The sequence below is a fragment of the Asparagus officinalis genome, chromosome 3 (genome assembly GCF_001876935.1).
Source record: "Asparagus officinalis chromosome 3, Aspof.V1, whole genome shotgun sequence".
Lineage (NCBI taxonomy): Eukaryota > Viridiplantae > Streptophyta > Magnoliopsida > Asparagales > Asparagaceae > Asparagus > Asparagus officinalis.
In genome coordinates this window covers 35,614,206-35,626,958 of record NC_033796.1, presented here as the reverse complement: position 1 = coordinate 35,626,958, position 12,753 = coordinate 35,614,206, and the positions used below count along the sequence as shown (strand labels likewise).

The window sequence follows — 12,753 nt, the reverse complement described above, 5'->3', positions numbered from 1 at the left end:
TCTATCTCTCAATGTCTGTGCTTACGCCTCCCTCTAAAAGGGATTTTGCTCACTGGTCTTGTAATACTCTTATATTTTTAATTGTAAAGAATAGTATGTATAGTTATTTGTAATAGGGATATTTTATTATTAAAAAAATAATTGATTTAGTTGCATCTTGTTTCTTGCAGGCTTCGAAGTTGGTCTTGTTGAATCTTTTAACATACATTGAACTAAATGTTCCTTTCTAATACATAATGATAAATGTTTTTGTTACCTCTTGTGCCTCGTTTTTTAGATTATATTTCATTTAGATTTAGGACATCTATGACATGTATAACATACTTTCCAATATGACCATATTTAGTTTATATCCCGAGCACTACTTAATATCCCCAATTTAGGACATCTGTTACATGTATACATACTACCTATGTGACCATTTAGATAATATCCTAATGATTACTTAATATCCCCAACATAACCTCGATGTCCGCCATAAGATGTGAAACTCGTCTGACATGAACCCAACATCGAATTCTAGTTAGAATAAGCGTATCAAAGAGATTTTTTTGCACCTACAAAATTGTACAAGCATATAGGATTCTCACACATTCTTATCTAAAAGCTCAAGGTTGCTCAAGTACATCTATTGCATAAAGGACACTCTGAAAACTTTGGTTTTAAAGATATTAGTTTATATCACGAAAAGTTTATTGTACTCTCAGAAGAATTTTATGCTTACATATAACTTGACTTTTTATAGAACATTTTTTCCATAGAACAGCTCATCTTATATTCCTACTTTTTTTGTGACGGTGAAAAGTTCAGACAAATAAATACTTCTTTTTTTGTTGGATAACTTTAAGTTTATAGCCTTGTTGCTTTACGCTGAAATGCAAATAATAGTCTTTTAATATTCAACTTGCACTCTCTATGACAAATTGCAGGAATTGGATGGACACAGTGGAAGAAAAGGCTGTTCATTCTTACGCCTACATCACTGACCTTTTGTAGAATTGATCCAGTAAGTTCTTTGATTTATTTCATCGCTTATTTTTTCCACATTAATGAAGTCATAATATCATCTACATTCTATTAGTCAGTACAATCACATTTTTGTCTAAAGTACATTTGATAATACCTGCCAATAGATAATACTAATCACTTGTCAGTGGGAGTAGGCAGGAATGGGGTTTCAGTGTAAATGATAAAGGATATGCTGTTGCGATTTTACATGTACTTCGATAAGGGGAATCACAGATTGAAACTCCTCAAGTCTCACTATTGTTTATTGCCAGCTAGCTACCTGTTTGTCATTACAAAACCGGGCGCTCTTAAATACAATTATCATTATGGTCAATAATGTTCGTTAATGTCTTTGGAACCTCAAACCGTAGGTTGTAATATTATACATACGTTCGTTCTATTTTGTTGATTGTTCTACTTAAGAACTAAGAAGTACTCACAAGTCTTGTATTGCCAGGCTTGTTTTTCATATGTAATTGAAAACTATCCTGTTCGCTGTCTCAAGTTAAAACTGTGCTCATAATTATAAAATTCATCTCCACTGCACCAAGTGTTTAGTAGAAAAGAGATGTTAAAGTAGTGAATTCTAAAAGTATAGTAAAAAGAAATGTTTCGATATAAGAAGTAAGTTACATCCTGTTGCTCAGTAGAAAGGCGAAGAGAAAAGCATATTTGTTACTTTATTAATTATGAAGATAATCAAAATGAATTTTAAGCATATCTAGAATTAGATATGATGTTGGATATAATATAATTGTTCCACATCACTTAACAGTACTATGCCATGCTACATAAATATGTGGTGGGGCCATCTCTTAAGTCAATGGGAGCCGCCACTACCTTCAGATCACCTCAAGAATTATGCAATGATTGGTAGGTTAATTTTGCAAGGATGCTAGATCATAAAATGAGGGGAATATGTTGTAACCTAGCTAACAGTTACACATGAGATGTGAGGTAGAAGGGTTTCTACTGTATAATAATTTTTACAATCTGAAGAATTAACATAACTAGCATTTTTTAGTGAGGGACCTTGAAAAACATCATAGTTAAATAGACTTGGGCCTAGGTAGTATTATGATGGGTGTTCTCCTAGGAAGGCCTTGCTTGAAGATTTACGAGTACCAATTAGAATAGCTTAGTAATAATTCTCCTTGTGTGGGAGTTTCTTTCTCCCTTCATGGAGTCTCTCTTCCAATGTATGGGCTTTTGCTCCACTTTTCGGGATGCCTTCCTCATTGTTTTAAATATCCCCGACATGGCCTAATATATCGCTCAATATATCCTTTTACGGGCTTGCCGCAACCGATATAGTCTCTAAATATCCTTTATCGCTTTTTGGCTATTATGGGCGATATATTCCTAATATGGCTGATATATCAGATGATATGTGTGTTGACTAATGTATATTTTTATATGGCTTGTTGCAAAATAATATGCCGCTTTGGCAATTTTTGGACTAGATATCATAATTTTCCCATTATATCAATTGATATTTTGGCCTAAAAAATTCAAAGGAAATGTTGCAATGTTGATTTGTATTTTTGTTTGTTTTACAAAATTAGTGATCCTAAATATATATTATTTATATTTGTATGCTTAGATTTCATTAAGTATGTTAAGACTACATTTTAGTGCATTATACTATTATATATGCAAACATCCATTATGACATTATGACATTCTGATATTTACTACATATCCCCGATATTTTTCTAATAACAGCAATCTGATATGAATTTTGGTCTTCCGATATTTCTTGGATATCCAATATTTAAAACCTTTGCCTTCCTCCCACTTCTATAGTTATCCAACTCTATCAATGTAATTCTATGTCACTTCTTCGAAAGAAAATAGAAAAAAGAGAAGCATACAATTTTTAATAAGTGAACACAAGTAAAGTGATATTCCTCTATTTCAATTGCTCCATTGGTCATAGTGCACATTTTTTGAACTGTGATCATCTTGTAAAAAAAAGAAATAAAAAAGAAAAAGAAAAAGCAGGCAGTCTATGAATCATTTATCTCTAACACCTTTCTGGTTTGATTATCTTACTGCTGTTGACCATAATGCTGGCAAGTACTTGTTTGACCAGTCTCAATTTGCATAATCAATTGACATGTTATGTAGTGCAAAACTTGGTTCAAAGTACCATTTTCAACTTTCTTAAACATCAGTTTCCCACTGTCCCAAGTTTTGATATTAAGGAACCTAGCGTTAACTACGTAATTTCACCACATTGCTACTCATTCAAATATTGATGTGATATCATAGTGTTTGTGTGTATGGCTCCAATCTTGTTTAAACATCATATGAGGAAGTTGTAATATATCGTATAGTGGGACATATACTGAAGCTATTAATTATTTGCTTGGCTATATTCACTTAATACTTGCATTCATTTTCCATGTGACATTGATTGACCTTGCAAAATCACAACTTTATTTCTCTCAGAATGTGCTTCCTCAAAAAGGGATTGAAGCGAACACTGTCCTTGGCGCCATTGACTTTAGCAACTCGGGAAGGTGCACATTCTTATCGGTCTTAAAATTTCCTGTCTCCTTTCCTTGAAGCTCTATTTTCCTTTTTTCCTTTTTCGGCTGCTATGCAGTGCCGATAGTAAGTGACTTTTGAATTGCTGTTGGCAAGTAAACTGATGGTAAATCAATCTCTGCAGTATTGTTGTTAAGACAGATAAGAAGTTCTTGACAATTTCCATTCCTGATGCTCCTCCTGATGCCCGGACTTTTACATTAAAGGTATCTGTGTTAGTATTTTTTCCCTTCCTGTTTGGACCCTTCCATGGTGCATCAACCTTTTGTGATTGTTCTTTTAATTGAACAGGGAGAAACTTCAGAGGAATTGCAAGAATGGAAAACTGCACTGGAAAATGCAATAGAGCAAGCACCTAGCGCAACTGCTTCTGTCAGCCACAGTGGAAGCTTCCGCACTGAGACAGCTAACTCAGTTGAAGCTTCATTTGAACAACGTGCGTCCATTGCTAATCTCATGCATTTATATCTCTTAGCTTTGTTGGGGTTGTGTTATATTCATGCATCATATAAAGTTATCTGTAAGCTTATGATAATAACAATCATCACAGCATCAACATTTGAAATTAATTTAAACCTCCACTCTTGGTGCTTTCTTCATTTCTTGATGAGGAAGTTGGATGTCCTTCAGAAACTGTCTTGCAAGTTGCAACACTTTCATGTGATTACAAGTTTAATTTGTAGTTCCCCAGACTGACCACAAAAGCAGGATTGGTACTCATATATGTGATATGTATCTCCCAAAAGACATGGAAACATGTGCACGTGTCATGTGTGTACATACATAGGTCAGTATCTGTTTATGTGCATTTAATGTTCTCAGATTCTTATCTGCTGAGTTAAAATTTTAGCACACTCTTCAAACTAGTTAAAAATTTAGCATATTCTTCAAACTAACTTGCAGAACTCTATACAATCGAAAGAAACAAGTATGACAGAAAATAGAAATTTATTTGTAACTTGAAAAACCTATAAAAATTATTGAATGCATGTCATCTAAATATCTCTTAACACAAAGACATGCATTATGAATTCTCTTTATCTGACTGTTTGTTTTCAATACATTAGAAATCAATGTCGTATACTTGTTACAAAACTGTTATGTGTATAATATTGATCCTTCAAAAGTGTTCTTCTACAAATTTTCCTAGGTACTTTTTATTTTTAAATTTCTTGATCAATAAAAAGCAGCATTATAGGGGTTTCCTAAGCAAATAGAACAAGTATTGAGTTAAGCTGGAAATAAAGTGTTTTAAGACATTGCTTTGCTTCTAGTAGGAAACATTGTTTCAAAAGTGTTTAAGACATTGCTTTCCTTTTGCACATACTGTAATGGCGATGTTGGAAAATGGTTTCCAAAATGATTTATCCAGTCATGAATGCTCACTCACGCACAGAGTTACCGTAATTATGGTTTGATCACTAATCATAATTTTGTCATTTTCTTGAGGATTACTTTTAAAGTCTTGATATTTAACCAAAAAAAAGCGATGAAAAAATTCTGATGCCAAGCTATGAAGCAGTGGATGATTATAACTACTTTTAGGTGATGAAGTACTCAAAATAAGTGACCAGGTGTTAGATATTGTTGTTTTCGAACCGATGCACAAGCATTATTTTGGGAGGAAAGCCTCAAGCTTTGCCTTAAAGATATTGCAAGGCTGAAGAATTGGAGAGTTCAAAAATAAAACAGCTCAGAAGTAAAATTATGTTAGGTCAGCTTCCGAGTTTTGCAACAGTAGTATTCACCTAAGAAGCTCGATTAACATTGCCATCCAATTTAAGTTAGAATCCGTATAGGATATTCACTTGTTTTCTAATGAATATTAGTTTATCAACTAGTTTATAACTTCTAAGTGTCTTATACTGCAAAACAACTTGTATGTTGTTTAGAAGAAAATTGTTTGTAACCATTATACAAAAAATTTAGCCAATGAGATAAGATTACTCATAACTACATTGACAATTTTCAAAATTCATGGTCTACTTTTTGTAGTATAATTTGTTTATAATGCATCCTTCTAGCTGTGTTCCTCTTTTTTTTATCTAATAACTTATAGCAGACTTTGAGAGCTTTATAATGATCATATCAAACACTCCATAAGCCCGTGGTTACCATGTCTGTTGCCATGTATTTTGTTGTGATTTTATTACTCTTAATCCTTTTTGTATCCTTCTTGAAATTCATTTCCTAGTTTATATCATTGTTTTAACCATAGATTTGATACTTGTAATGAACCTGATATGTATCTACTATCTACTGTGACTGCTTTGTGGAAATGTGACTTTGTTTGGCTTTTGGCTTATTTGCTCCTTGAGAAGATGGGTGATTCTCTATGATAGAACTGAGCACATTAGCTCTTTTCTTGATACAGAGTTGGTGAATTCTTCGTCTTACTCCTTGATGGATTGCCTCTTTTTCTTGAGTCTTTCCCAGTTGGAGAATTTCTTACTTCTTGATGGATGTGCTTAATTGCACTGAAGTATCTGGTAATCACCACCAAAAGAGGATCTATGCAATTGGCTCTAAAGTCTGTGATACAGGCTCTATAGTTAAGTTGTTCTGGTTTGAAGGTTGTCTATGGTGGTCTTTAACCGTATTTAGATGAAACACTCTCGAGTTACTTAATCAGGCAGATATAAATCTGTCGTTCCCTAGTTTCCAGTGTAACATGGATGTTTCACTTTATTCTTTGAGCATTTGTATTGGGCTGCAAGCGTATATTCTGCAGATAATGCTAGAATCTCAAGACTGCTGGCAATTAGCTGTTATTTCTTGTGTGTTCTCTTGCTCGGACTCCTGTTTTATTTCATATTTTGATTGTACTTGATATAGATTTCTCATTAATTATAACCAATTGCAAACTGTTTGGTATGATTATGTTCCTTATTTGCTTTCGTGATTTTTGTTGGATCTTTATATGTTATTTCAAGCATTTCTTTGTGGTACTTTTCTTTCATTGTGTTTGCAGGGAAGGATGTGAAACCTACTGAATCCACCATTATTGGGAGACCAGTTTTACTTGCTCTAGAAGATGTTGATGGGAGTCCATCTTTCTTGGAGAAGGCACTTAGGTTTATTGAGGATTATGGTATTTTTCTCCCTGGTTTCATTCTTTTTGTACTGATCCCAGTTTGCCATGCTTTGTATCTTATTGTATATTTCTTTGGGAAGTCATATCATCTTACTTATGCAGACTCTTGCATACTTTTTGGAAATCTGGATCTTTCATATATTGAGCTCATTAGATTATAAAGGGTAGGTAAACTACTGGCCAAGCGGCCATCAAAGTTACAGGAGGTTGCCCCTTCCGTAATAGTTGACATAGCAAGGGATTTGGCATAACTCTTTGATGGATGAAATCAGATTGACAGCTTGGCACAAGACTTGGTAGCTTACTATATGGAGATTAGAGATTTGTCTATTCTATGTCGGGATCAATAGGCAAAACCATTTTGATGGAAAAATGCTTAGATGAGCATGCTGATAATTAAATCTGGAAACTGTGCTGAATTTCTCTTGTGTCGCCTTTGCCGTTGATCTACATTTTTTCTTACTGATTTAGAACAAGATATTGTGCCACATGACGTTGTACGCCTTACTGTCAAGCTAGAAATTTATGACAATATAAACCATAGAGGGTTATTTCTGATTTATATTTGTTTAAAACTCATGTTGATAGAAGAATAAGTGTATGAGGACATGCAAAGTACTTTAAAAATGTCATGAACCTTTTATTGCTGAACTTTGTTGCTGCAACTTTGATAATATACGTCATTCTGCCAAACAGATTGGTGAAAGTCAATGATATTGGTAACTTGACAAAGCATTTTTAATATGGAAATTTAACAATTTTTTTTCCTGTTTTTAAAAGTCTTGTTTTAAAAAAATATTCTCAAATAAGTTAAAAAGTATGAAGCTAATAAACATAAGAAAGATTAAAGTGCTGGTCTCTCTTTTGGTAATTGGGTTGTTTAACTTGAGATGATGATACTGTACTCTGGTTTTAGTAAAGGAACTTTATTTTGATGCAACTGTATCTTTTGTCTACCAAAAGGAATCAAAGTGGAAGGTATATTGCGACAATCTGCTGATGTCGAAGAAGTACTACGTAGGTTCCGAGAATATGAGCAGGGTCTGTTCTTCCTCCGCAGAATTTCTTATATTTGGTTCTTATTTGTGGATTCTCTTCCTAAGTCATTATTTCCATCTAACTTTCAGTTATTTTCAGGAAAAAATGAATTCTCACCAGACGAGGATGCACATGTTATTGGTGATTGTATCAAGGTACTGTGTCAGATGCGGTAAAACAAGTTAGTTACTCTTGATTGTCCCATCACTAACTTCAACAAAATAAATATTTCCAGTATGTGCTTCGAGAGTTACCATCTTCTCCGGTACCAGCCTCATGTTGTACTGCATTAGTGGAAGCCTACAGTAAGTCTTGGGCATTACAACATGTCTCTTGACATGTCAATACCGGAGCTATTTATGTCTTCAAAGTTGTTTGTTATGTTTGCAAATTATTATCTCTTACCAATTTTGTCTTTCATATAAATATTCAGATGCATTCTACTCATGGATCTAGTGATCACATCTATTCCGTTATTGTAAACTTGTCTATCTCTTGGTAGTTTTTTAGCAAAATAAGCTGCTATCTCATAACCATTATTTCTTATGTGTGTGCGTGCTTGTGCAACCTAAGTTCAATACCCACCGGGTACGATTTTAAAATAGATTTTTTAAAAAATTAATACCGATGCATGAGTCCAGGTTTCAGCTCATAAAAAGGCGCATCAACTTGCAAGGGCATGTTACAATACAAAATTGTAGCTCTCAACCCTTACCACAACTTCGGAGTTTTGGTGCGGTGGTAGGGTCCTTTGACAATATGCATATGCATAGTTGTGTGCGCGTGCGTGCATATATATATGTAAATGTTTGTGTGTGCGTGTGTAGGGGGGCGAGGTATGCGAGCTACAGCTGTAGGAAATTTCCTACACCAGGCCTTCAAAAGCTATCGTAGAAACTCAAAACTGAATGTAATTCCAAGTGCTAGGCTGCCTGCGTGTTGGTCCCAACGCCTAGAGCCTAGGCGGAGTTAAAATAATTGATAATAAATGCCAATATTCTCGAAAGCACTAGGTATCGCTAGGTGCTAAACTGGCACCTTTCTTTCTTTGTTTAAGTGGTGATGGACAAGGTTTTATTTGAAAATCAGAGGAGATATTCATAGTTAGTGGAGGAGGCCGGAAGAGGTTGGAGGATAAGCGGCCCACGCTCCCCTAGGCGCTTCAAAGACCTAGGCGGGCGGCCTAGGTATTGCCTTGTCCTGGTCGGCTGTCCTAGTTACTGTCTAGGCCTAGGCTGGCGCATAGGCGGACTGAGCGCTAGCTTTTTAAAACAATGTAACATGCCGCCTAAGCTAACACTTTATCCCTCGCTTATATATTTTGAATATTTTTTCGCATTGATATCGTCTTATTTTGTTGATGTTTATTGTTATCATTACGATTTCAATATTAGTATTTTTGTCATACAAATTCTTATTTCTGAATTTCCCACTCATTTATTATATTTTATTGCCTTATAGGTTTTTGTTTTAGAAAAAGTCTTGGCATTTTGTCGATAAAACTCAGTAAATCCTAAGCCCTGTCCTGTCGAGTTGCTCCTAATTTCATTTTCCACAGTATTTATAACATGCATATCTTATGTATAAATGTATATTTTGCTCATAGAAGCACCAGAAAGATAGCTTATTTTTCTCCCTTAACAAACTTTACCTGGAGATATGTTGAAGATTTAATCTGGTCATGTCTCAGTGGTCAACATCTGGCATATTAATTCAGGCCAAGAGATACAGAAATAGAATAATTAAAATTTTCCATTATTAGGAATAGCTTTAGTTATATTAGTACATTTTATCTTCTGAATATGCCTCAGGTATTGTTCGACCACATCATGCTTAGTATGTGACTACTCATATCACACTAGACACCACTATCATGTAGGAATCATGTCATAGCTATCAACAGAGAACAGAAGCTTTGGTGCTGACACTAATTTAACAATGTGAATGAAATGCGTTGATGTGTTATGTAGGTATTGATAAAGTTTAAACAAAACTTTGACCTTATAGTAAATCCAAGATTGATTATGATTGAGTTGTGATCTGTTTCATATCACATGAAAGAATAAAAAACAGCTTCATATGGAAATTAGTACAAGTTGTCTTTATGAAATATATATATATTTCGACACCATGGTCTGTGCTGTTTATGGGTTATAACTTTTATACTTTTGTTGAAAGATTTAACTATGAGTTTCTTGTGCATAGATTTAGATGGATATCAGCATCTAGGCATACTGTTAGATTTTTATTGTTATGAAAGTTTTATTGTTTAATGTTAGAGAGTACATGTAAATTCTGGTCTTAATTGGCTATAGAGTTCATATGAGCTAATGTTAGGGAGTCATTTTATCTCTATTTTATATCTGCTATATTCTTGTCACTAAATTTGGGTTATTTCCATCATTGTTATTGACTTAGAAACTGACCGTGGAAACAAAATAGACGCAATTCGTGATGCAATATCTGAAACATTTCCTGAGCCTAATCTCCGTTTACTTCAGAGGTATCTTATGTAAAGTTCAATAATATCTAAATAATATAGCATGCCTTTGTCTACTTTCGATTAAAGTTGACTTTAACACAGTTTTATATGATTGATTCAATCTTATCTACTGATCTCACATTTTCTTTAGTTTTTAAGTGGACTAATTTGACCCTTGTTTTCATATTTCTTTGACCTCTTTAACTCGCAAAATATTTGCCCTCCTCTTGCATATTCTACAAAAAATTCCTGCATTACATCCTTTCTTGATTCCTAGAAAATAGGTCAATCTGTCTGTTTGCTGTCTGAAATATGAGATAATGTGATCCTGCACAGTGCTACGTGATTCTATTAAAGAACAGTAACGTAGATTATTGCAAGATATTCAAAACCCAGTCGTGCACCATGCTTAACCTTACCCTACTTAAGCCCCCAATCTAGAGAATAATGTTCATATGTCATATACGACAGATGCAAAAAGTTGCTTTTTAAAGAGTTTATAACCTAGATATATACGTTATAAAATAAGAAAACTAATAAAGAAATTATTCTACTAGTATTGTTGTGTAGATTTGTTCTTTACCTAAAATGTTGAAACAGATGGTGAGATAAGAAGGTGATTTGAGTAAATATTGGCAATTAATCTACACATAAACTGGGTCTTGGCCTCATGGGAAGACCACCTGTATAAACGTGATTAGCTTGGAAAGGCACTATATATCGCGGTAAACAAACATGACTCAAATTTCCAACGATTAAGTTTGAATAGAAGCCCTGTTGAAATCCTATTATCTGGCATTCATACATATAACCACTTTACCCAGAGATATTAACTCTAGGAGGTTGTGCTGTAAATGCAACATTCTAGGTTAAGAAAACGTAATGCTTAACAAAATGATATTTTGAGGTTAGTGTTCATGCAAATCCTTCTGTGCTCTACCACACTCTTGCAATATCATTTTCTTATTCAGCTAACTTCCTGCTTCATAAACTTGAAACGTGTCACTCTAATTATTTAGACTGTGTTCTGAAGTTTCTCTCCACCTTTCTACTTTAGAAAATTTCATTCTTCTAGTTCATCATCTAATGGTATATCAACAGTAACCAAAATGCTCCAGAAAACTTCATCTCAATATGCGTAGTGGGTTCATCGATAATTAATATAAAAGGATAAGGACTTAATGGTAAACTTTTGTGTAAGCCTAATGCAAGGAGATAATAAGTTAACATTGACTCTTGATTAAACCCAAGGTGACAAGAATTGGTGACTCCCCTACAATTGTTTTTCCCTAGCTATGCTCCGTACATATTTTGTATAATATCAGTTTACTTACTATATACTCGTTTACATACTAAATGCACCAAACATCCTCCCTCAAGACCCTATCATAAGGTTTCCCCTACATTAATTGAAACTCATTTCGATCTTTTTTCTTCCTCATTTCTTCGTCAATCATTTTAGCATATAAATAACCTTCATAGTCAACCTCTCTGCAAAAAACTGATTGGTTTTGATACATTATTTCTCTGTCTTCGTTCAATTCTCTCCGAAAAATTTCATTCTCTTGTAAGGTTGATTGTGCAGTAGCTTGAACAACTTTTTAAGTATTCTTTATTCTCATATATAGGTATCAAGTTGATAATCATTCTTTCATTTGTCATTACGAAGTATCTCAATTGATCAAATAACTTAGTTAACCATACTAAACCAAAGCCTCTCGATATTTTTTCATGGACCGATAAGAGTATCATCAGACCACGACTCCTAATTTTCATTTCCTTAGAGCATCCTTAAATTCATTATCTTTTTTGTTTTTGTGATAGCTATAGTTCCTACCGCAGACTGAACTGTTTGATTCCATCTTATGTTCTCGTGTTATTGTCATTGAACAATTTATGTTTCTTCTACCTTGCTTTGATCTTGTATTTCTTATAAAAATTCTCTTCTTTACCTTATTTACTCTAATTTCTTTTTGAATTTCTTTGTTTCACCACCAACTTTCTTCAGTTAATCCGTTATCATTAGATTCTCCATGGATTTCTTTAGCTACTTTCCTGATACTACTTGACATTTTGTTCAGCATTATGCTAATATCTTTATCTGTGTGCCAGTTATAACCACAATTACATTCTAGTTAAAAAGAAACTAGATGGGAAAGCTTGGTACTATGTGTGAACGGTGGTTTTCTTGTTTTGTCAAATATACCCTCTGCACTGCGTGCGCACTACAGGCATTTAACTGTTGGTATGTTAACACTAATCAATAAACATTTTGATGGAGCCCCACTCACCCACCCACACATACTTTTCTGTTTAACCAGTAGGCAAATCTGCCTGTCTGAAGTTGCTTCTAACAATTTTTATCTGAATAAGAGCCATTTAAAGTTAAGCTTATGTGAACCAAGAACTGGTGGAATTTACGTAGGACAAGCTTTATGTAGGAACAGTAATTGCAGTTTGGTCTTTTGACTGTTCAAGTCATAAATAAAACAGCTGTTAGATTGATCATGTATTTATTTTTAAATTTCAACTGGACTTACTTCTTTTCCAGGATTCTTAAGATGATGAAGATTGTGGC

General features: G+C 34.0%; 1 protein-coding gene across 1 annotated transcript in view; it reads left to right on the top strand.

Annotated features, from left to right (window-relative positions):
• Positions 1-12,753, top strand: part of LOC109833771 (rho GTPase-activating protein REN1-like) — a 31,337-nt gene that overhangs the window by 5,987 nt on the left and 12,597 nt on the right. The window contains 10 exon segments of the mRNA XM_020401576.1: positions 930-1,006; positions 3,463-3,533; positions 3,686-3,767; positions 3,853-3,997; positions 6,533-6,652; positions 7,619-7,696; positions 7,793-7,848; positions 7,929-7,998; positions 10,112-10,196; positions 12,727-12,753. The exon segment at positions 12,727-12,753 is cut by the window's right edge and continues 12 nt beyond it. Of these exon segments, the coding sequence (XP_020257165.1) occupies positions 930-1,006; positions 3,463-3,533; positions 3,686-3,767; positions 3,853-3,997; positions 6,533-6,652; positions 7,619-7,696; positions 7,793-7,848; positions 7,929-7,998; positions 10,112-10,196; positions 12,727-12,753 (811 nt within the window).